General features: G+C 38.5%; 1 protein-coding gene across 2 annotated transcripts in view; it reads right to left on the reverse strand.

Annotated features, from left to right (window-relative positions):
* The window catches only part of PDSS2 (decaprenyl diphosphate synthase subunit 2), a 121,932-nt gene that overhangs the window by 70,053 nt on the left and 25,099 nt on the right, over nt 1-26,780 (reverse strand). The window contains exon 2 of one of the 2 annotated variants that reach the window (XM_054820212.1): nt 2,770-2,901. The exons of the other annotated variant lie outside the window; for it this stretch is intronic. Coding sequence (XP_054676187.1) covers nt 2,770-2,901 — 132 coding nt within the window. The remainder of the gene's footprint in view (nt 1-2,769; nt 2,902-26,780) is intronic. 2 annotated transcript variants of the gene reach the window in all.

The following is a 26,780-nucleotide window of genomic DNA, read 5'->3' on the forward strand; positions in this document are numbered from 1 at the left end:
AGAATAGGATAATTTTTTTTTTTCGCTATTACAAATTCAGCTCTCAGTGTCTTTCTGTTTTAATTGTAGCTATTTTATTCCTTGCTTATATTGTGATTCAAGAATATGAAACGGGAAGAAGAGGTTATGCAGAACATGCCAGATTCCAGAATGAAAAAGTCCACCATGGGTTTTTTTGTGGTTTTCTAAGTTAAATAATTATGGCACTGTTACATCTTCCTGGTCACAGATTGTACGTTTAGCGTAGTACCAGATTTAGCGGACTGATGTAAGCTGGCTACCCACTGTGGGACTGAATATTTAAAGAGAACACAAGAGCTGGTTCCAACACAAACAGTGGGAAAAGAAAGACTGGGCTGGTGCAATCACTGACACATACTGGAACAACTTAGCTCATGCTCAGATTTCAGGAATGCAATTAATTAATCACTACTAAGTACCCTAAAATCAAGTGAGCCATATCCCAGCTAATAGTCCACAATGTAACATTCACAGCACGTAAGTATCGGGCAATGAAGATGCTCATTACAGTGCCAGAAATAATATTTCCAGCAAAATATTAAATATAAAGATGAAGTAATTATATGGCATGGCAACAAAAAGAGCTGTATAGTTTACAGCTGAGCTGAAAATCTGTAAGATTTCCAAAAAATACTTTCCAAAGCTAGAGACATATATGAACAATAAAGGATTAAGCATATTTCTTCACTTCGTATCACTGAGGGATATACTTTGCCTTTGATATGTATGTCTAATATACACACCATAGATTATTACACTGTAACCGAGATAGCAGATAAAAATGTATTAATGGAAAACAATGTCCTTTTGTCTTATTCATGAGAAAGCAGTTTGTAAAATACTATTTGTAATACATAAAACAATCACAAAAGCGCTTTAAGATCATGATTTTACAAACTGCCTGTTCTCTTTGCTTTATACAATGGAGAAATAAAAATCAGAAATTAGACTCATGTTTAAGACTGTATTTGGAAAAGCACCTTAAATAAAGGAGTCCAAAAATCAAAGGCAAACCCCACGGTGACTTCAGTGGAGGGCAAGAACTAGCCACTACGGCACAAAAGGAAACAATGCATCGGCATTCTCCTAGCGTGCATCAGTTTGCTCATATTTACACCATGCTACAGATTTAAAGTGTCATTGAAAATCCATTTAAATTAACAACTCCATAGTTACCACTTTTGCAGACAGTAATGAACCTGTGTGGGTGTACTCAAAACTGCTTCATTTTTGGAGTACCTTTGTAACTCCGAACTAGATATTATAATGGCTATTGACTTGCTCAAACTTAGATTATTAGGCTAGATTTTCAGCTGGTTGAACTGGCATAGTTCCAATGATGTCCATTTACACCAAATGGCTCATTATTAATTCAAGGTCTTATTTGCTCCTTAATGAATACTTCCACTAGTCACCTTCCCAATGGCAGCTTTAAATGCTCAAACGTTACCTCCATGGTCGGAATCATCACACTCAAGAACTTAGTTATCAACAAAATAATGCTTTTTCTCTCCTTTTATGAGGCATACTTAAGGTAAACTTTTTTAATCATTTACAAAACAAACTAAAATACCTCCTGTGCCATAATTAGCTAACTAGAATTATGCTTTCATACAGCATCATTTGCATATAAATATAAAAATTTTACAACCCTAAGGGGACATTAAGGACAAAACAAAACAAGAATAGAATTAAACAGCTAAAGGGACAACACAGCCCTCCATAACAAGCCTCTTTTATAGTGACTTTTTTCTTACTTATTGCTATTTCTGTCTGTAGCCATTCATACATATTTTCCTTCTCTGTTATTGTAAGATATTACATATATTTTAACATCTTTGTTTGGTCTTTTCAATTTCACAATGCTATCTCTGCACTTCTAAAACAAATCTGCATACAAACACGTCACTAAGGTTGTGCATCTTCATTTAATACATCACAGCGGTCAGAAACACAACTGAAAATACGAAAGTCTTTCCTTAACCAAGCAACACACACACTTCTTCAAAAGGATTTCAAAAATTCAAATTTTGCAATTTTACTTATTACATCAGTGGAACAGCTAACTGTCAAATATATAAAGGAGAGCAACCACTATTTTTGACTACTGTTGTTACTAGTATTAAGTAATTTAGTTTAAATACTTAAAAATGTTTAGGAACTCGATGAAGTTGAACTATCTCAGTGAGAGCCTGAGGAACCTTAATGGTAGGCTCAGTAATTCTGCGTGGAATATGGGAGGTAAAAAACTTTCTTCTATACCGCTGTTTCATGAGAAAATATCCTTCAAAGGGGCTACAGCAAAACTTACGTGCTCAGTGAAACCAACAAGACTGGCAATCTGACTCTGAAATTTCTAGTAAGTAGGTATAACTCAAGTAACACCTGAGTAACTCAAAATGGAAATACTCTAATAAAAAATATTTTCTAGCATCTTTACTTTTTTGGTTCCAAGTATCTCTTAACATAAGCTTTCAAATAGCTATCTTGATCCAAATGTTTTTCATTTGGTTGCTCTCAAAAGCCACAATGAAGATATAGGCATGGATATATGAGCTATACAAAGAGTAAGAAATGGTTTTCACCATGGAAAGCTTATAAAAATCCTAAGGAACAAAGTTTTTTAATTTGGTAAGTACTGATTTTACTTAACAGCTGAGCAAGCCGCTTAAGATGTTTTGACACTACCATGAAGTTGCCCCGTCAAATGTGCCTTGGCATATCTTGCTAAAGAAAGTTACTACATACCTGGAATAAATTCCACTGACCATGTTGTGCTGGAAAGAGAGTTCTGCCGTGCTGGGTCCAGCAGCTTTGGAAATAAGCAATACGACCAAACCTCGCATCTGTAAATTATTTCGGCTATCGTACACAAAACCCCTGCAAAAAGGAAAGGAAAATAAAAAAGCATGTTTTCACAATCCATTTTCACTAGTCATACCAAAGTGGAAAGACAGACTCAGACCTCAGGCTGCCATCATTTCATTAAGTCTTTAATATTCACATTTGCATGGAAATAAGCTGCAATTATTAATCGTGATCTTTTGTCATCCTTTACCTGACACTTACAATGAAATACTACTGTTGCAAGTATTCAAGACTAAATCTTATTTGTTTCCAAGGAGCACCATATATCCTGCATTTCATGTCATGCCACGAAAAGAGTATTTCAGAATAATTCAATGTGATCTACTGTAACAGGAACATAAGAGCTTTCAGTTTGTTGTTTGAAGTACAAAAAAGCCAAAAGCAGCCTCGTACTTCAAGAGAAGAAAGGGAAAGGAGGAAAGGTACATCGAAAATCTAAACAGTATTCTTTCAGCAGGTTATAGATCAGAGTGGTTACGAACAGACTGCACAATACATACAACACATCTAAGTATATTAGGAATAGACTGCAGAAACTGATGAAGGACATAAAATAAGAAGTTAGAGATAAATGAAGTAGAGATGGGCTGTTTAAAAAAACAAACCAAAAACAGTTTCAAATGCTGCACCTTAAAATTTGAGGTCAGAAGGAAACTGCCCCCAGAAACATATCTGTTGAAAGTAATTCTAAATGACCTCTTAAATATACCATCTCAGAAATCAACTTGTTTGAAAGCAAGCCCAGTTTTTCTTTTTGACTGCAATGTCTCGAATTTTGGATTTTTTTTTCATTACATTTACACCACTTCACAAAGCAAGAATATCTACTGTGTATTATTTAATTTAGATAGACATATAAACATTAAAAAAATAATTTAAATAGCACCCTTCTGTGTGAAAGCTCTTGTGCTACTGCAACCGAAAAACAAAAAAAAAAAAAACAAAAACAAAACAAAAAATCTTGACTTCTTTAGTCTTTACAACTTTCCTATAGCGATGGGGAAACAGGCCAAACCAGAAGTCTCAAAAAGCTCTAGAAGAAGAATGAGAGGGTCTACCCAGGTAGCTGGTACAAGACAACTACTGGGCTTGACCTTGACACCTGCACTGAATTCCAGGCTAATACTTCCCCCTCCAGAGAAGCCCTGAGCTCACACTCAGTTCAACTACAGCCTCCAAACGCCACCACCGATTAACACAAGAGGAGGCCAGTGTGGCTAGTAGGGCTTTCTACCACAACCCACATTTTTAACTCTGGTGGGGTCTGACGAGCCAAATGAGACCACAGCTTTTCATTCTGTGCCTTTTTAATGTGCCCACATCCCATTTGCTTCACCTGTAGACTAATGGACTGGTCCACCCAGGACCAGTCAGGGGTGGTGTACCAAGCCTGAGGCACTACACCCCACACTCTCAGCAACGTGGCAGCTGTGGTGTTAGAGAAGGTATCGACTTCTGCTAAATTTCCAAAAGAGACAGCAAGCGTGTATGGCCTCAGACAGTAACACAGTTTGGTTCAACTAAGTTGAGGTTGTAAGAACCAAGTGGGTACCAAACGTTTACAGCCAAAGCTGAAATTTAGCCAAAAGCAAGCACTAGCCACTGATCTTAACCTGCAATAATGCAATTAAAAGTTAGTCTCTCTTAAAAGAACAGTAAAATGCAAATAGCAATTAACACATTACCTTGCTAGCTATCTGAAAATAAACAGATTAAAATGTTTCTGAAAATTATGAGAACATGGGTAATCAATATTTTAGTAGAAGACATTCAGCACAGATTTTAGCACATGAGATCCAAACATAACTTCCTGAGGAGAAACCATGCCACAGAGCCACCAGCTCTCACCTCTTGCATCCTCAAAGATCCTTTAAAAAAACCCAACCAAACCCTGAACAAAACAGCGTAAGAACCACTGAAAGGAAGACACTATATAACTTCCCAGAGCAGACAATAATTTCTTTTTGTAGACCAGTCCCGCAGTACTTCCCAACCACTCAAACCCAGGAAAGCTTGCACAGCTCAGAACTCTCCCCAAGAGAGAGTTGATCCTGCAACACCCACCTTTATTATTATTTATGGAAAGGGTACATGTAGTGAGGTATTTTAAAGAGGAGGGGATAGCTGCTTGCTTTCAGTATTCTGTGAATTTATAACTTGCATACCTTTATTCTCACCAAGCACGCAAATAAATTACTTTTCTTACCAGGTTCCAATACACAGTTAACAGAATGCAGCCAAGAGAGTTGCAGAAGTGTTAAGCGTTAATTGCAACACTTAAAACTCTATAGATTTCCAAAGGTAGAGCCACAGTCAACATGAAACTACCCAGGAAAAAAATAGAAAATACATAAAATGGATAATATATAGTGTGTATATATCCTGTATACAGAAGTCATAGTTGTTTCTGGTGGTACTTCTCTGGCTTGAACTTCAGTTGATCATTTTACTCACAGACACAAGAGCTACACAGATGATACAATCAAATTTAAACATATTTCTTCAACACTATTTACAATTCCATCATTTTAAAAGAAAAGTGGTTTTAGGAAAATTTGGGGGTTTTCCCCACACATGTATGCTGGTAAAATCAGAGTGCCTTACTAAATGCAGGATCCCATGAGAAATAAATAACACTTTAAAAAACCCAAACAAACCCACAAAATATAGCAAATTATGGTGATACTTTTAGACACTTTGTTTTTCCATGCCCAGCCTCTACAGCTTGCCAAGGGACAGGATATTACAGAAGTAGAGGGGGGAAAAAAAGGTGTTCACCACAGGATTATGAAGCACTGGCCTTTAAAGAAGCCTCTGCCTAGGAAGACACCACTGGAAGTGAAGCACTACTGTGCTTTTACCTGATTCAGACTAGGCGAGGAACAGAAGAAGAAAATTACCTGCGCTGAAAATACTCAAACAATTTCACAGCAGTAACAAAAGCCAGTGTTCAGAGCTGTTCGGGGAGTTGCAAGACCACTAGCAAGGAATGCCTTGCATTCTTAGCAGAAAACTATCGATGAGAAGTGCAGCTGGGGGTGAGGGGGAAGAACAGGACGTAAAAATTAAACAGCCTAATAATAATAAGCAACACGTCTGTCATTTCTACACCTAATCTTATAGCTTATATGTTACATATGGTTTGGATGTAATTTTAGACAGGATTTTCTATGAATTACCAAACCAGTAGCCAAAGTCTAATTCCATTCAAAACACGACTGAAGTTGTGGTACTGACAGGTAACACATCCACACTAAAGCAAACCACGTTAGACTTGAAACAAATAAAGCCTACGGTGATCATCCTTTAGACACCAGAAACTACTGCAGCTACTTGACATGGCTTCAGGGGTCATATTCACATTCTGAATTAAGCTCCCAAGAGATATTCTGCACAAGTAACAGCTACACAAAAGTCTTCCAGATGGTGCAATTAGTCTTGATGGGTATGTGGCAGGAGACAGGTGCCTCTAGGGAAGAAAAGTGAACTAAAAGCAACGCAAGTGAAATTGTGCGCACATAAAAAAGGATGCATCAGGCTGAGACTCTTTTGGAAAACCTCTGCTGAACACCACAGCTACATGCATAAAGTACCCAAAAAGAAACAGGAGCACAATTTGGCTTGCTCTAAGTTACAGGCTAGTTATCTTGCAAATTACATACTTCATCCTCAGGGGACCCCATGCCAAAAAAACGTAAGTCAAACACTTCTACAAGTCAGTTTTGCAAAACATTAAGAATTGGGGGGGGGGGGGGGGGGGGGGGCGGCGAGATGGACACACCACACCCTGCAAACAAAAATCCAGAAAGCATTTACTCTAGATATTATCTAGAATAACCCATTTGAAAACTGGCAGATTCACAGTTTTAAATACAGAACACTGTTCACAAAAAAATTCATCTTGCAGCACAGGGAGGAAGCGCCTAGCTCTGACACATGCGCAGTATGACACCGTACAGGCACAAGAGACTCACACCACCCACTCAAGCAATGACACTGGCTAATAGCTAATGTGCTGCAAATTACACCTCCTACTACCAGAGTCCGTCTGCTGCAGAGAATAAATCGAGCAAACATGAGCATTTTACTTAATGCTTTGTGTATTTCTCCACATGTGCAGCCATTTCTGGAGACTTTGCAGTTAAAATATTAATCCCCAATAACTGACAGGTTTAACTCCATCAGTAATTTAGACTTTCATTACAAAAAACTCAATAATTGACTACTTACTGCAAGCACCATTCATATTTTTGAGCAATCTTGTTTAAATACTGCAAAGATTTTAAATTATTTGTGTGAGACAAAACCAGCTAACATTCTTATCACTTTTTTCATTTCACTGAAATTAAACAATAGAGAGGAAACACAGCAAATACAACAGTTACTGTAAGGAAAAGATGGACATGGGGGAAATTTCATGGTACCAAATGAGAGGGAAAAAACCAACCACAAAAAAAAGCACAGGCAACTGTGAAGTCAACTGACTCTGCAAGTGGGTGTAGCTGAAGAGAACATACTTATGGGTAGTAGTGCTAGTTCAAATTCAACCACTAAGAATACAGAACAAATTTCCAGTCAAAACAGACGAGATAAGGTATTTTGGAAGGGTCAAAAGGGGGTTGTTAAATGTTTAGTCAAACATTTTTTAGTATTTTCTAAAATGTTCTGCTCATGACTGATGCAAACAAGAGCTGCTGGACTTGCAGCCGTTTCATCAGTTATCCCCTCCACCATCGCCCAGGTGCTGGTAGGGGCTGAAGTGAACAGATCCCTGCCGTCCTCCTCACCTCTGCTGGCAATTTTGCCCTTCCTTTCCATGCATTTTATTGAAGGTACCCCACTGACAGAACCAATCATTTTGTTTTGGGTCATACATGAGCTCTGGTTAGCTACAAGGGGAAGGAAAACATGGAGAGATACAGGGTGGTGACCAGCCACTCCTCTACCTTCCCACTTTGAATGTCAAACAAAAGAAGGGGGGGGGGGAGCAGGAAATCACCTGTTCACACAGCTGTAATAAAAAGCAGCTGGGAAAGTCTGTAACACAACCAAAATCAATTATGCTGATGAAGATTTATAAGCCTGGGATAATGTCATTGAAAACACAGGCTAGTTTTAGGCTCAAATACAAACTGTTCTGAAAAAAGCCACCCTCTATTCAAACTGACAATCCCAGATGTGACAATATAAACACAGTTTTAAATCTGTAACATCTCGGGAAAGTAACATCTATTTTCCTCAATATAGAAGGGTTATCAGGATGGTTACAGGTACATTTAAAAAAAAAGAAAAAACACTTTTTCAAAATTAATTATAACTGACAATTCTATATCTATCACTATAGGTAGGGCATGGAGCTATTCAGCAAGATTGTCGGCTTCCTTATTAGAAATGCAAGAGTTCTACCAGCCTCAGGGCTTTTATCCAATTTGCTTTATTAATGACTTGTCAGAAGTAAATAAGAGAAAACTCTCTGACATACTCATTTTTTAAATGGATGTTAAACCACTGTATTGTAGATGCACTTATCTGAATCACAGGATTCACTATCTGACCATATGATCACACTCATACATGCATACATTCAAATACTCAGAGGATTCAATTTTATATATTTCGTGTATGCTAACAGCTATAAGTTGCTGTAAGTCTACAGCAACTTATTTTCACCTGTTACTCAAGTTTCAAGTATATATTAAATACTCTTCTGCACAACATATCTTCAAAAACATTAAAACCCCTGGTCCATTCCAACATCCATGGCCAGATCTGTAGACAGGGATCAACCCTGTCACGACGGGTGTTTTGAGCACGGTTCAGCTGGGGGGAGGAAGAAGACAAAATTACTTCACATGGGAGAACAGAATTTAAAAATGAGATTCAAATTAAATATCCAGCTGACAGGAAATGATAGGAGGGATGCTCTGAAACCCACGAGCCATCTCAACTTAAAAGCCCACTGAAGGCTGCAGATGAGAACATGTGCGTTTCAGAAACTTATTCCTGGACTTGGACAACTAAACATCACTTTGAGTATGGAAAGTAAGTTTTGGGACTGGGGGAATTTCTTTAACTGAAAAACAGGGTTGTGATGGGGATGGGGCTCATTACTGTTATCTAATAGTCTAGTAATTAAAAGGCTTACCCAGTAAGAGCAGACCTGTGTAAAGGGTCAGGCCAGGCTTGGGGGAATTCCCACTTTGCGGGAAGGTGGCAGGTTACATGGGAGGTCTTTCTTACAGCACTCCTGCTCTGCCTGCCTCTGAGCAAATGAGGGGTCTCAACCCGCTAGCTTTGTGAAGCCAATCACAAAGAAACGTAAGATTTCACAGATAAAAACCAAAAAGGATGACTCTGGTGCTAAGATGACAGAGGCCTGTATCTGCACTGGGTCTTCATCCAAGGCCCAAAAAAACCCAAAACAATTTAGATGTAGTGTGGCGTTCACTTACGATACAAAGCAACTTTTGAGTAACTCCGACCACCACACGGTGTGATGCTTGGATAGTTAAGATTAAGCCAAGATGGTAACTTGATCACGTGCAAAAGAAGAACGGTTGCTGCCCAGGGAGAAAGTTCTTGCCTGAAAATTACAAGTTCACAACTGCACCTCCATGGGCACAGTCACTGAATAACTTACACCGGCAACGTTCTATCTCTGCTTCCATTTGGCTAGCAGTTTTAAGAATACTTTATGAATCACAACCAAGGCCTTCAGTGAAAAACAGGCCTCAAAATGCTCAGTTCCACATAAGCTGCAGCATTTTTTGGGATGCAAAGAACTTTATTGATTTGGGTAACTTTTCTTGCATTTATGAAGTCTCAGACACCTACTCATCCAGGGAGAGTGACTAAAGCTCACTCAACGTACACTTGAAAAGACAGCTTGTATGAAATTTAGCTATTCAAGTGTCCTGGAAATCCACATAAGGTATGTCTTAAAAATATTAAATATATTCTTCACAAACTGAATAGAAACATAACAAAGATGATCTTAGTTGCTTTATCTTAGAAGAAGGTTGCAGGAGCATACCTTCCTTACAGGAAGCTCCTGGAGAAGAGCTCCTAAGAGCTCCTTTCCAACCTGAATCCATGAGAGCAGAAAATAGCCGTGCAGTTTTCACAGGATTTTGTTTACAAGGAGAAACATTTCTTAACTAAAAGTGAAAAATTCCATGCCAAGTTCTATCACTCCATTGCTTATTAAATGCAATCGTTGCAGGAAATGGGAGTGTAGAAAACTATGCTTAGAACAGCAGGAGTATCCTGGTTTCATCTGGGATAGCTTAATTTTCTTCCTAGTAGTGGGTATAGTGCTGTGATTTGGATTTAGGATGAAAATAATGTTGGTAACACACTGATGTTTTAGTTGTTGCTAAGCAGTGCTTACACCAAGTCAAGGACTTTTCAGTTTCTCACACTGCCCCGCCAGCAAGGAGGCTGGGGGTACACAAGAAGCTGGGAGGGGACACAGCCAGGACAGCTGACCCAAATTGGCCAAAGGGATATTCCATACCATATGGTGTCATGCTCAGCTTATAAACAAAGGGGAAAGCTGGCTGGGGGAAAGGCACTGCTCGGGAATGGACTGGGCATCAGTTGGCAGGTGATTGAGCAATTGTGCTGTGCATCACTTGTTTTGTATATTCTTTCTTCATCATCATCATTATTTTCCCTTCCTTTTCTGTCCTATTAAACTGTCTTTATCTCAACTCATGAATTTCCCTCCCCCCCGATTTTCTCCCCCATCCCACTGGGGAGGAGGGAGTGAGTGAACAGCTGTGTGGTGTTTAGTTGCCTGCTGGATTAAACCACAATAAGAAGTAACACAGAACTTGGGGGCAACTGCATCATTGCCAGACCTAGTTTATCATAAGAGAAAGTCTCTAGACCTGACTTTTTGAAGGATTTCTAGGAAAAGTCAGAGTACCTTTCAAAATCAGAAGGGAGACTGATGTCTTTCTGGAGTACCTACATGTACCTATTTCTTCAGGCTTTAGTATATTTCCCACATATTGTAGTACTTTCAAGAAGAAAATTCCAACAACCTTTTAAACACAGCAATGATCACAAAAGACAGACCCCTCTAGGAAACTACAAAAGTCAGAAGGTTAAAGTTGTGGAGATTCAAATGGGCAAGATCCCACAAAAATCAAATCTTATAACAAAGATGAAGTTTAAGAAACTACCGGGTTTGGGGCAGGTCCAAGTAAATACTGATACTTGGTGCTGTTTACTTGTACTTGAGCGTTTACAGCTCCTAGAAACCAATACAGCCTTCGAATTCTTGAAAGAAAAATACCGAAGTTTTCCCTGGAGCCTGTAGAACCCCATTCAGACACTAGTACCAGGCTACCATCCACTGCTACTAGGTTTACTGGGTTTCCCAAAGGCAGGGGTTATTTGAATCATTGCCATGAAGATCAGCTATGTACCTGTATATTATTTTACAGGTTTGTTGATGTACTTATTTCCTTTAGGATAGGTTATCCCTTAGGATCAACAGGAGGCATTGCCGTTAAAAAAACCTGACAAACAAAACCATTCTAAACTCCCATTTTTCTGCAAAACTTATGACCAGCTGAGGACAAAGAGGAAAGTTTTGTTTGGTAAGAAGGAGGGAACCACCAACTTTTTCACTTGAATCAAGATGCACAGTAACAGTTTGAAACTAAAGTTTCAGAAGAGCTGGTTTTAGGTTGCATGGTCATTTAAGATCTGAAAACAGTTTTCTACGGACATGGAAAAAACCCAATATAAAAATAAAGAGCAGCTATAATCAGACATTTCTCTCAAAGATACTGATTATTCAAGGAAAAGGTTTTTTGTTTTGTTTGGGTTTTTTAAATAATTCTGTCCTCCACCCATCAGATCTTATGAGTGGTAGGGCAAAAAGGACGACCTTAAGGATGACACTAAAGGCATCACACAGAAATCAAACCACCAAGATGTATTTTTAAGCCAACTGCCAGTCTCTGCTGTTTTTCCTGGTCAGTGTTTGACTTGAACTTGGAATGCAATGTGGATAACAGGCAAGCTAATACCAAAAAATGCAGTTAGTGTCTGAGTGCAATTACTCTGACCAGCAGCAGCTTGCAGGTCTGGCACCCTTATTTTTCTAACCACAAATACTTAGACAGAAGCCTAATTTTTGTGTGTCTGATTTCTCCACCAATATTTACTTTATTTAAACTTTGTGGGAGGTCTAGCACCCCTCTGTCGACCAATATCAACAGGCCTACTCAAGCACAAGACTACCTTTTTGAAAACAGGCTCTCTCGGACACAGGAATATTCTGCTAAGTGAAAGCAATACAAGTATTTTTGAAGAGTTCTGTGAATGACAGAAATATGATTAGCTGCACAAGGCTAATGAATTCAGACACCTCTGGAGGTCCAGTGTCACTTCAGCAATATTGTAATTGTAAAGCCTGTCAGAAAAATGTATTTTGCATTAAATAAACTCTACTAGGGAAATGCAACAATGAAATAGGTCAATTCCTGGCCATTATCTCACACTGAAAGTGCTCACAGCGTGTTCTACAAATGGATGAAACTTAAAAAGGCAAAAGCATTAGGATATGCATTGTCATTACAGAATGATCTAAAGAGTTCTTTTAACCTTCTGTACTCAACAGTATTTCTCAATAACTTAACTGATCTTCAGCGTTATTCAGATGAATTTATTACAAATATTTATTCCTTAAAAACACTGAAGGCTCTTCACTAGTAGTGAAAAAGAGGTTCAAAGTTCTGTGCTTCAATGGATTGTTTTCACTTAAAGTAAGTAGCTTAAGCCAAATACACACCAAGAGTCCTGTAAAAACAAAACTTCCTTTTAAATAGAAATAGAAATTAAGTGGTTGAAAAATCAACCAGCACCATTAGTCCAAATGCAACACCTCTTCTAAAGACTCTACAGGTTTGTCATGACCTACGGAAGTTATACACAGCAGAAGCTTTTACAAGCTGGTGGAGAAAAAACACACCTTAAAACATAGTGAAGAATTAGGACAGAACGCAAGGCAGCAATACATACATACTGTCACAAATGGGAAGAAATACTTCCAGACACTATGATGAATGTATATACTTCTAAATACTATACACTGAGGGCCTTTCAAGGGTTTATTTTAAGTAAAAAAAAAATCAATTTTAAGCCAATAGTGGAGAATACAGCCAAACCTAGACCATAACTCTTACCCATATAATCTTCATTTTGATCTTTTTCTCTAGATTACTGCTTCTAGAATCAGTCTCTTCTCATCGAGACCCAGGTGGCTGACACTGATAATTAAGATGAATCTAGGTTTTTACGCAGGTAAGAAGTATTTTCAATGTGACCTCCACTAAATTCCATCGTTTTCACTCCACTGTGTCAATATCACAATCAGGCAAGTTTGCCTGAACAGGAAAACCTCCTTTTACAAAGCTAAACACAAACCACAACAAATAGCTGCTCCCTGTTCCTGGACCATTGCTAAGCATCAAATAAGCTCATTAAATTACCAGCAGCATGCTTTAAATTTATGAAGTCAGGAAACAAGATAGATTACAAAAATGCTGAAAGCATTTTACAGTGAAGCAACTGTTGGGGAGAAGAAAAAAAAAAATCACTGGAAAACTTTAGAAATTTTCTATTCTTCTTCCCTCAGAAAAGACAAGACTTTAGAAGGCTTGAGATTTTAAGCAAACACTTGTGGTTTTGGAAATGCTGGTTTCCATGGCAACCAGTAAGGTCTTCTTTATATAGCATTATAAACAGATGGTAAAGACCGGTCATGTTTGCTTCTTTGCCAGCATATCAATAGAACTGCTGTACTACTCTATCTCATGTATTAGAGTTATTAAGTAACTTGGGTATTTGAGCAACAAAATCTACAAATCAGACATGCTTAACTAGTACCTTTTTTTCCATAAACACATGAAGATTCTCAACAGTAATGTCACTGTGTCTATATAGTCAGATTTCTTTGGCAAAGCTTTTTATAAATGTTTTCTCAGCACTTGCCATGCAGGGTACGTTACTACCACAAATAAGAATCTGACAGAGATTAAAATAATGAATTCAAACAGGAAATAGAAATGTGACTGTATTTACACCCACTGGTATTAAAATGTGCTTTAGAATTACATTTTTGTTGTACTACATTTCGAATTATTCAGAGAAGATGTAGCAAACTGTAAACTCACCTTCATCATGTCCTAATAAGCAGAGGTTATTCTTGCAGGCAACTTTTTGCATTTTAATCTTTCAATTGTAGCTATGTTACACCATGTGCAAATGTTCTTGTTTTATAGATGGCTGGAAGTATGAAGAGAATTTGAGTTGGTACAGCATTTGATTTGGTACCTCCTTGGAAAAGTCTCAAGCACTAACTACCAGCAGTGCAAGCTAACATAGATTCTTGCATTCAACTTATTCCTCCAGTGTTTTAGCTAATAGGCTTAATGCCATAAATTGGAGAAAAAGAAAAAGTAGAAGAAAGGCAGAAGCAAAACTCCTATCGGGTTAACTGACTGCATGTTAGGAGTCCGAATTACACATTTTAGATCAAAGTATCACCTGTATTCTAAAAAGATTAAATTATTATCAAACTATTAAACCCCAAACAACCCAGTAATTCTGATCCAGCTATCACTGAAATTCATGCCATTTTCCAGTTTCAATCAGTGCTTGCATAAAGTCTCCACAAAATAGTTAACAAAAATAAACAATGGAGAATTTGTAATGCCTGGCGTTTTTTCCACTAAGCAGTAGCATCTCAAGGACAAATGTAATACCTAAAAAGTAATCTTTTCTTTACCTCAAATACAAATTTCCAGGTTTCCCCCCTATCCATTCTGCTACCAATATCACAGCAGTTATCACCGATAAGCTTGAGATTCACAAAAATCCCCACACAACCCAAAGCTCTTGAAACCCACTCAACTTTATAAAGCAACCAATAATACATTTAGGAAAAGTGTGAACTACTAAAGATGTGAACATGTTTGGCAAAGATCAAGAGGATAACAAACATTCAGTATGCACAGAGGAGCCAGAAACCTGCTAGGGTACGAATGAGAAGTCTTTCTGCACCTCAAATGGGACTGCATTAAGCAACAAGTTCAACAGAGAGATAATCACACACAAACTTTTGCTACTTTTATATTTGTCTGTTTGATACCAGGCAAATGATACACAAGTACAATCTAACAGTGGGGTCCCTTTGGCCAAAATCCCAACAGTTTCCAACAGTGCTTAAAGCGTAGAAACTTAATACTACTTAGCGTAAGATTCCTAGCTCAGTTTGGTTGCACAAGCCTGTTCAGAAGTACACATTCACATGGCAAGAAGTCCCTGTTGCTTTCTATGCCTTCAAGGATCAAGCCGCTGCCTACTGCCACCATCAACATTCCAGCAATGCCAATACACTTTTGTCATTTCAGGATACTGTTGCTCACCTGCTGGCTACACCAAAACACTTGGAGCATGGAAATGGTGAGATTTAGTTCCACCATGACATAAATCCAGTGTTAATCTTTATCTTTGATATATAAACATGATCAATATCAGGTGGAGGAGGATGAGGTTAGGGAACACTTAAACAAATCAGATGTACACAAGTCAATGGGATGCACCCAGAAGTGCTGAAAAAACTACCTGATATTGTTGCCAGGTCACTCCATAATCTTGAAAAAGTCATGGTGATCAGGGGAGGAAGAAAGTAAGTGTCACTCCTACCCTCAAGAAGGCCAAGGAAGAAGCTGAGAAACTACAGAGCTAGCTGGAAGTACACAGGTGGGGGTAAACCCTTTAACTAGCATTCCAAATAAATGAGATTTCAATTTCAGGGAGCCCTTTTAAAAGGGGTGGCAAACCAGAACAAGCATTCTGTGAAGGGCTTGAACTTCAGTTTGGTGAGCATACAGAACACCAACAAATTTGGAATGGGGTGGGGAGGGAAAGGCAAAAACACGTTTGTATCATTCAGAAGGATTCTAGGCTTCACACGTAATGAAAGATAACCCAGCTCTCACACCAACTGCTTTATTTACAGAAGACATAATACAAAAAGTTGGATCACAATTTCAAAACAGTGTACCAACACAAGTAAAGAGATGGAGCTGCTGTACTAAAGTTACATAGCTATTCAGGAAAGGTGTTGGTGGTACTGATCGCCTCAATTCTTCCTGGACTGCCTGGTGCCAGTGTCTGCGGGGCAAAGTTAAGGAACTTAATTCGTAGGAATTACCGGAGCCCACGAGAAAAACCTGGCAAGAGGAAGCAATGCTGGAACGTGAGGCAGGAACCTCGTTTCTCCCCACCGGAGCGACCTCGACTGCATGGCAAAAAAGCGGAAAGCAGCTCGGCCAACAGAGGTGTCGTGGCTCAGCCCCAGCCGCAGCTGAGCACCAGGCGGCCTCCCCGCGGCGGGACGGGCAGAACGGGAAAACAGAGGCGAACCCCGTGGGTTGGGATAAGGGCAGTGTACGGGCACAGCAAAGGGAGAGGGAAACAACAACAACAGTACTTAGAATATACACAACGGGTGATAACACAAGGCAACTCACCGACCCGACTGACCGGGCGCTCAGCCCGTCCCAGAGCCGCACCGAACCCGTCTGTCTGTCCGCCCCCCGCGCCCCGACTGGCCCCCTTTTACAGGAGCACGATGACACATGGTATGCAATAGCCCCCTGCCAGCTCGGCTCACCTGCCCTGGCTCCTTGTGACAATTAACTCTATCCTAGCCAGAACCAGGACAAGGGGGGGGGGGGGGGGAAAGAGCCGCCCCAGAACTGCCAAAAAGCAGGGCACCTTACTAAAATGTCATTCTCGAAGTAGAAGCAAGTATGAAAAGAAAAATGAATGACATGCCAGACTTGTCAATTTGCTTTAAAGAAGCATATCTACCACTTCAGGTGCCTACAGTACAAGGAAAACTGTTATTTACTATACAAGCCAGGAAAAATTTCCAAGACAAATATAATAGGAAAGGTGAAAATAGAGGAATCTTCTTCAGGCAATCTGAAAATAAAGATTTTCCATGGCCCACCACCTAGGGAAAACTGAAGAGAGCTCAAGGTGAAGCTGCCAGAAGCAAAATTACCCAAGAATTAAGAGTCACGAGGAAGGAAATTTAAGTCACTGATCTGATCCTGTCTCCAAGAGATACAGAGGCAAATAAAAATGAAATGCCAGGCTCTGACAAAGGAATACAGCACCAATGTTAAACCTTTGCTGAGACAAACTAGAGTGGGAATGAGGAGAGAGAAACCTTTGCCTGTGACATGCAGGAAGATACCGAATGTTTTTTATGTGTAGTTTACATGTAGGTTTTTATTATGTAGATTATCCAGGTGTACCTGATGTTTTATTCTAACCTGGCACACATCTTGCCATGTAGCTCACAACACTAAAAATTTCCTTTGACAGTAACTCAGAACAGGCACTTTCAGCAGCAGCTTAATCTTAGACCAATTAAGATAACATTTTTCATATAACACAAATTCTAATTCAAATTGCTACAGGAAGTCCAGCTTATTTTGAGGAATATCTATTTCTTCTTTAAAGACCTGAAAGATGTTTCTGCTTAATACTTTCATTCACATAAACTGCAATTCAACATTGTGATAAATATATCTAAACTTTTTTTTAAAAATAATTCTAATTTATCTAGAATGAAGATCAACAACATGCTGTCTGCAGTCATACAATGTGACATTATCCAAACCAACAAAATCCTGCTGACAAAAGATATCAAAGTAACTCTTCATTTATTTCAAATATTCTTTAGTTATACCAAAAGCAACTGTCAATGGCAAAAGGAACCCATGTAAATATATAACTCACTGAAAACTATGATAACTCCCAGGCTTTTTACTCTCTCAAGTGTACTGACATTTCAGAAGAAAAAAAAAATCAGCAAACACAATTATGAAAAAAAGAAGAGACAATGGTTTCCACTATTCTATTATTTTATATTTTAGTTTTTTGGTTATATAACCCATCTCTGGAATGAAATACAAATACCACTTCAAGATTACCTCTAGCAACACACTCAAAACATTAAAGCAGGACCTTAACAAACCAAACCAAACCCACCACCCCAAAAAAAACCCCAAAAAGTGGTTCAGACAAATCACCACCACCTTCTGAACAATGAAAAATGCTCCAGAAGACCTTTAACAACTATCGCGCAGAAGTGGCAGTGCTACATCTCATCTGCTGAAAAAATTATACAAAAATCAAATCTCAGATTTCAGGATCTTGTTAAACTTTCACCCAAAATTTAGCAGCATCTTTGAAACAGGGTTTTTTCCCAAATGATAGTCTGTCAGTATTGGTAGAGTGCTGACTTGCAGAAACAAGTTACCAAGTTACGTGTTAACATTGGTTTTCCCTCTACCAGTTCTCCAGCTGTTACTTTAACTAAACACCAATTATGCCTGACCTCACTTAGTTCACCAGACAGTGGAAAAGAAAAGACAAAATCCAATATACACATTGCCTGATGTGCTGTGAGTTGTACAGATGCTAACTACATTCTGCTTATGACATGCAACTACAAACGTTGCCATAAGTAAATCTGCATGAATTTGAGAGAGCTGCCATCTCAGTACAACTGGACAGCCTTGAATCTCTCACTTCAATTTCAACATCATTCTGTAAGATTTTAGAAATAGCCATTTTGTACTACTTACACATAAAATCATTTAATTGAGGAGCTTATGCTTGATATGATGAATGAAATACTCTCTACACAATTTCAGTCTGGAAAAAAAAAACATATTGAGATTGCATGCTCCAGATTTAAAATTTATGATGTGTCCCAGCCTGCTCTATTCTTCTGTTTGGCTATCTTTGGTCAAAACAATACCGTGCATTCAAATAAAATTTTCTTTCCACTACACTGCATATAATGGTGCTATGTATAGATATGTAATTATTAAGTTTCTTTTAGAAGACAAACATTAGAGCAAATACTTCAACAGAAAATGCTTCCAAGATACATGACTTACAAAAATAACATTTTAAAAAAATTCAGAGATAGAGCATGACAAGAAAGATAAACAAAGAACTTTTTTTTTTTTTCTCTTATACTATCTTACATCTGAAGGATAGAACTTAACTTTGGGTCAAAGTACTTCTAGCAAACTTGCTAAACTTTCACCAAAAATCCAATAGTCCACTTTTATTTTTACTGCAGCTTGCTGGCAAGTTCTTGAGTATTACAAACTGTGTTCCCTACCATGCCAACAGCGGGATACATTTTAATACTTTAAGGAACCATATGTACTTCCCTTAGGATTTGTTAGCACAAGAAAAAACGAAAAAGGTCGTTCTCATAAGTGAGCCTAATTTGCACATACAAGCTTGCAGCCAAGGAATATGTTTGTGTGCTACGACTTTTTTTTCCCCATCCCACTAAACATTTTTTTTCTTCTTTACTCAAGTTAAGCGCACTTCATCTGTGATTTCCATTTGCCATTGAAAAAAGCGTATGTAAGATGAGCTGTAAAATTACAGGATCATAAAGCGATGTAAATTTAAATGTCAAAATGTAAATGAAAAAATGTACAGATATCCAAGAAGCATGTCACTGGAATTATATATTAGAGCTTTTAAAAAAACCAGTACCACTACAATTATAACACACAGTGCTCTCAACAATTTTCTTTACCTATCAACTTTGCTTTTGCCAGTTGGCAAACACTGTTTTTAGCATTGTTACATACCATTCCAAAAAAATTTCAGAGACTTCATTTTCTCTCTTCACCAGACTACAAGGTAGCCAGCTAGAAGGCTAGAACCTTTCGGTACCTCTGTGTTTGTGCTCAGATGTCTCCTTTCTGCCGACAAGGCCAGCCACAGTGGATACTACAGTTTCTAAAATGAAATGCAATTAGTATTTTGTGGTGAAGTGTCAGTGATCAGAAATAAAGAAAAGGGAGAAAAATAAGAAATTGGATTCTTCCCTAAAAAAACAGTATCTGTTTCTATGTTTTACTTTATTTTAGCTACTCATTCTTAAAGAAAATATAAAAATCATTAAGGTCTTCCCTCTCATGACAAATTTCTGCAGAGGCACGCAACCCTGCTGCAAGGAAACTCAAAACACTTTACTCAATTGGAAAAAAGAAAGTAGAAATTGTACAAAAATCTCCAGACATGATGAACAATATGACCCAGAGGCAAGACATAATTCAGAAAAAACATCTGCATATGCAGTCCTGCTCATCTATACTGTTCCTGAACAGCCAAGCCTCAGGAGAGGTGCCTATGTGGAAAGACAATTGTGGATCCACCACCTCCTGCCACAGATATTATTCAGTCTCTCAGAAGAAAAAAAACACCCAAGAACACACATACTGTTTTTAATAACCTGGATAATTCTTCAGATAAATCTGCAAAAGGCAGTGATGAAAAAAAGGCCACCAATATATATTGAGGCTAGCCTGACTTTTCTGTCCAACCCACTAGGCAAGCTTTCAGTTCAACCCCCAAACTCCTAAAAAGTACTGAAGTACAACTTACAGGCTGATAACACTACAGCAAAATTTCTTCTAGATTTTGTGCTTATCAACGTTCCCAAATTTAAAAAGATTCAAAGAACAAAACAGGTTCTTTGCACGCATGCTTAGTCCAAATGGGGTCCCCTCCAAAAGCAAACTTGGAAGAGCTTTGCTGTGTCATTAGATCAGAGACCAGGCAGTGCCTTCTTCAGCCTCAACAAGCTCCCCAACTTATTTCTCTTTCACCACATTATGAACTAGAGTATGAACTAGAGAAGGGCAGGCTCTTAGTCGTAAGCCACAAGGGGAAAAACCAAACCAACCAAACAAAAAAACCCCACAAACACAAACCACAACAAAACAAACCCCAAAACTGTGAAATCAGTTATGAGTCAGGGTTCCTATTCTTTCAGGACTGGAGCAAGAGAGGGAAGCAGATAAAAATCAAACGTGATCCTTCAGGTCCACTTCGGGATTTGGATGCTTTTGGAAGACCAGTCCTCTCTACAGAAATACACTTCTACTGACTAGTGCTACAAGACAGAATGATGACAGTGACACTTCTCAATAAGCAGGATAACTCCCAACAATAACGAGTCTCAGTTTCACCTATCTTGGACAGAGAGTAAATTTCAAATTACTGACAGCTTGTTATCTCACAGAGAAGTCTATATGGTTTCATTAACTTACACAGAGCAAAAGTACAGAGAATGTCATTCTTAAGCAAAAGTACTCCACATTCTCAATTACTACAAATACATATAGAAACACACATTCATGAAAAGTCCTTTCTCTTCATGTACCGAAATCACAGCAGCTTGTGAGGGCACTTTAACACTACGGCAGGATCTAGAATGGCGTATGCTAACTAAATTTAACAGCAACAGTAGTTACTAGTTATATTCACTGAGCAGAACTTGAGATCGAAGTTTGTAGTCTTTAAGTAATTAGATTCTTGTTCTCTAGATTTAATGACTGAAAATGATAATTCAACTGTCAAGGGTGCATCTGAAAGTTATAGGTAAGTTGGAAATCTAAAAATAAGAACTTGTAAATGTTAATAGACTGTATATAGAAAAATGTCAATCCTGGTGCAAACTCTCAACAAGTAAAGTTTAATTAGCTCCCCTTATTGACCTTTTTAGAACTGACTCCGTGGAGCCTATTTTGATAAAAGAATAAAAACAGTGTGTTCAGTCTTCACGAGAGACAGAAATTTGGTGACTGTGTCAGAGGACATTGCTAATGCCATTTAGAGACTTGAATGACAATGCCGTGATTTAATGTAAATGCTTCTCCCAGGCAATAAAAGGGAGGACAGACATGCTAATTCTTGGTGTGTTTTATCTGCTAACTTTAATATTAAATGTACCAGAATATGCTGTCCTTGACCAGGGTTCCCTGACCAGGACAATCCCTCTTTCAAACACTCCCTATGAAGATAAGCCAGATTTCCCACTGTCTAAGTTATATTTGCAAGTTCTTACTACCGTATGTGACACTGATTTTGTAGTACTGGTGTTCCAGTCTTTAGTGGGCCTATGATGCTTGCAGAACCACCAAAACACAAAATTTTAAAACATTCTTTCTGTAAAATAATACAAGAAGTGTATAACAGCATTTATGTAATACCTAAACATGCAACATATAAATTCTTTTTTGTCAGTCAATGATGCTGCACCAAATTTACAAAACATCTTCAAAATCCACAAAAACAAAGACTTCGGAATTTGTAACACTTCTATTTAGCTCTGAAGAAGAGGAGCATCTGAGACACTGCATCAAGCCGATAATCCAAGTTAGCTGGTATAAGTGATAAGTAACATGCATAATCTGTAATTCGAGGTATATCCAAAGTTATCAAAATGTCAGACTCTGATGACTTAAATTACTTCAAGCCAATAGTTTATAAAAACAGCACAAAGTCTTTCTTTTCAAGTAATTTCCTTTTTTATCATACAGAAATATTGCAGTACTTTTATATCTAGATACATTATGCTTGTTATATTCAAATATAATAGTAGCCATGAACATAAACACTCAGAATAGTTTTACTCCTGCATTATATTCTCTTATTAAAACCCCTGTAGTAAATATACAATGTGCTAATGCAAAAAGAACTTGTCTTGGGACTTGAATTCTTCCTTTGAGTTGCAATCTTCCATCAATTTCATGCGAAAAATGCTTTGTAGTAAATACTAACTTCCCCGTTTTAGGACTGTGCAATTAAAGTTCTTCTGATAGTCTCTTAGAATTCTCTCTCTTTTTAGGGAAATTTTCAATGTAACTTATGAGATGAACAGAGATGGGAACAAATATTCCCTTGCTAACCTTGTATTTCCTTCCAATTTCGCAGAGGGAGTAGCTGCATCCTGTAATTCTAACAGACTGATGAAGCTTATATGATTACACATCTTTGCAGGACTGATTTAATTAAAGGATAAAGTACCACTAGTAAAAAAAAAATGAGCTCTTATCTCAAATAGCATGGACTTGGTGCTTCTGGTACACTCTCTTATTCTTGGGGATCTGCTAAAATCCTACTATTCATCTGCAGCTAAAAAGACAATAAAAAACATCTGTTGTATTTTATTCTTTCATCTAAGAAGGCACCATGACTATTCCAAGAATATATACAAGACTACAAACACAACATCAGCATTTCCTGAATACTGAAGGTCCAGCCATGTATCTTACTATTTATTCTATGTTTCTATTTAAACAAAAAACTTTCACATCATTTTCTTGAAGGGCAAGAGAGAGGGGAAGGGAGAGGAACAACTTAACTAGGCATCACCAGCATATGGTATGTAGTCAACAGTATGTAGTAAAGCACACAGCAACTCAAATTAGAACTCTCCCAACCCAATCTGCACCTAATAAAAGAATCACAGCTAACGCAGCATTGTATACACCATGGAACACATGTGTCTGCTGTGTAATACAAGGTAGCATTGCCACCAATACTAAGATGGTGTTGTTCTGGGGAACGTTACTCAATGTCTAATTGATTTTTTTTTAAGTTATTATTACTGATTTATTTTAGAAGTTGGAATTGCTTTCCGTCACCACTATCTTCAATCCGTAAGAAAGAATACAATACAGTTTAAGGTTAACGACTTCGTAATCTAGGCTACAGAGACTTTTTGGAGGCCCTTGTAAAACACAGTCTTGGCAATTTCTGTGGTTGGACTAGAGCTCGGGGCTACTCCCTCACTGACCTTTCTCCAGTGCATCCTGCAGCAGTGCTGGCTCCCAACCTCCTCTTTTTTTGCCTCTGTCATGCTGCTGTTAACCTTGCCCCTCCTCACCACAGCAGTTCCTGCCACACGTGCTAAAGCTCCTGTTCTTGCTCTTACAGCCCAAGGAGGGGGGACAGGAATGAAAGAGGGGGGACAAAGGGGGGGACAAAGGACAGAGCTAGGCTGGTGGCTGTGCCACAGGTCATAGCACCCATTGAAGCTACTCTTCTTGTGGCAGAGGTTACATGTAGGTGAATTAACAATCACCAACTCCTTCTCCCTGCACAAGCTGGGAATGGAGGAGGAGGTTGGCTGCTGAAGCAGCACTGGAGAGGCACTCTCCTATCTCATCTCAGAAAAGGTGGCAGTCATGCCAAACTGCATTAAGCCAATTAAGTGTTCCAGTCAAAATGATTCCATCGAGCACATAGGGAAAGGAAAAAAACATTGCACACCGGAAAAGGCAAAAATACTAACTAACTCTTAAAATTGCATTATTTTCTTTTAGTAACCCTGAGGTTATTGAGGTCCATCACTACTACTTGTACCTCTCACATGAAATCAAGAGAAAATTTCATATTTCGGTACATTTGGTCTCTGGCATCTGTTACATTTTAGGGTAAAACTTAGCTTGAAAAAAAACTTTATTTACCTTTTCCAATTAGTATACCTTGCTTTCAACTGATTTAGAGGCAGGTTTTCCCCCTTGGCTATTAAGGTTAGTGAAAGATGATGGTTATTAATAATTCTTTCAGCGGAAGGATCTTTCAGCAAAGGTTTTTGCTATTATCTAGGAAGAACAAAACTCAAAAATTTCCCTAAATCTCCTCTGGAATTGAAGTTCCAGAAGATCCAGAGCAAGAACACTTCAGCTAACAATACTTGGTTTCCATTTTCATGTGTGTCTCCAAGAAGCACATTATTCTGGAAGAGCTCAGAAGCTATCCTTGGAGTGTCCAGTGTAGGGAAGTAACTCTTGTTAAGTCATTGTGCCGGGTTCTGCTGAAGAGAGAGGATCAGAGCCACCACAGTGCTGGGTCACTCATTCCTGCCATACCTCCACAGGCAAGCTGTGAATAATTAATCCTTCACAAAGTTATGGACAGATGTAAGAGCTATAAGCACCAAGCTCTCGCATGATTTCATAGCCATTTAATCATTTTGAATGCCTCTAGAAATGTGTCCTCATCTAAACCCGAGGGTCATGAATATCCAACAGTGTTGGCTAATATTACATGCTACTGCAGGTCAGTGATCAGCCATCCCATTTCTGTGCAAAATAATTAAAATTTTAGAGACTGGCCAGCAGTTAAGTGTGTCCTTAAGCCCTACTGGTGACATGTGGGATGAGGTGATCTACTGTACTGTTCAAGGAGTCAGGCAAATAGATTTCTTTCAGGAGCAGACCAAAACATCCATCACCAGAGGGCACAGCTGATGTTCACTGGCTTTCCCTGCTTTCCCCCTCAGGAGGCCTGAACCCTGTTCAGAGACTCCACCATTCACCAAAGCTCCTTATACTTGAACATATGCAGAAAAGATAAATTCAGTTAGGTGTAGGGAACTGCATACCACATCCTGAGTATCACCAGGCAGTAACTGAAAAGATGACAACTGTTTTCTCTCGTACAAGAAAACAGAGCAAATTGAAGGATAAAGTTTACCAGCAAGAGCTAGAGAGCAGTGATACAAAACATTTGCTGAACCAGGGAAAATGTTCAGCAAGCTGGCCTACAAAGTGTTTTCACAGTGACTTGCTCTCCATGTCAATATAGCAGTGGCAGCATCAGTTTTGACTTTTTCTTTCCCAGGGCTACAAAGAATCACATAAGCAAGATGTTGCTCACAAGATGCTGCTTGGGGACCACCGCTACAGGTCTTTAAAGTACTCAGCAACTATAAGCAAACACCACTTAAGAAAGCAATATTAAATAATTGCACACAATAAGGACCACTATTGTTCTGGAATAAAGCTACTTCTATTTTGTAATAGAGTCTACACCCTGTTCCAGAATAGCTTCTTGTGCTATAGTTGTGCCAGTCAATTTCTGTGCATAGAAAAAGCACCATTGCTAGGTAGGTTCCTATTTAAAAAACCCACCAAAATCCACCACCACCAAAATATAGGGAGTGGGGGTTGTGAATAGGTTAGTTTTTCATTCACGCAATCAATAGGCTGATCCTTCTGTCTCCTAGGTCAGCAGCAAAATATTGCATATTATTAGATGTACTGTGCATTGCTCTGTCAACTGCAAAGTACAGTAGAAGTTTTTCCTGAAGTAAAAAAGGATGAGCAGAATTTGGCTCAAACTTATTGTTGAAGGTACCAAGGCATGGGCTTATGCTGTTTTTAATTCAGCTATAGACCCTACATAAGTCTGAAGAGATGTTGAAAATACTTTCAGGTAAAGCTGTTTCAGATGAAACCAGAAGGCTGGGCTGTTTTTTTGAGTTAAAAAGAAAAAAAATGCAACAAAACTGCAAGTGTGCCGTAATTCAGACTTCACCCTTTTCCCCAGTTTTACAGAAACGTTTTTCTTCAGGGTAAAACTGGTCATTTTCCAGACCAAAACTATTTTTTCAAAGCTAAGTCAAGAAACAGGATAACATGGATGCTGGCCACAATCTTAATGAGAAAAAAAGACTACTGTTTCTTCAAAATAAATCTAGAATGTTTTTCTGAATCTTTTCAACAATTCCCCTGGGATGCTGTAGCTGCTGCATGCGTGGCAAGCATAGCATTAATTCATTCATATCATGTTATGAGAAGTCTCATATGTCCAGAGATACAGAGCATTCTCAAATAATTCACGGCAAACTTGCTAACATAGTTTTGAAGTCCCATTCACCAGTCAAGACTTCCTTACCTCACTTCTCATTTTGCTATGGCCACATGAAAAGCTATGGCATAAATCCATTCCCGTTTGGAGGCTGCTTATTTGGTATATTTATTCCTAGCTACAAAAACTAGACTGAAGCGTTGGAGATTTTGAACCACACTCAAAGGCATAAACACATTGAGAATACCTGGCACATACCACCACTAGCTTAACTAAGTTATTTGTAAGTGTGGGTTTTTAAGCTTTACACAGTGAATTTTTTTGATAACTTGTGAAACAGAATTTCATGCTGAGCTATATGGCACTTC

This window comes from Grus americana, chromosome 3 (genome assembly GCF_028858705.1).
Source record: "Grus americana isolate bGruAme1 chromosome 3, bGruAme1.mat, whole genome shotgun sequence".
NCBI classification, from domain to species: Eukaryota; Metazoa; Chordata; class Aves; order Gruiformes; family Gruidae; genus Grus; species Grus americana.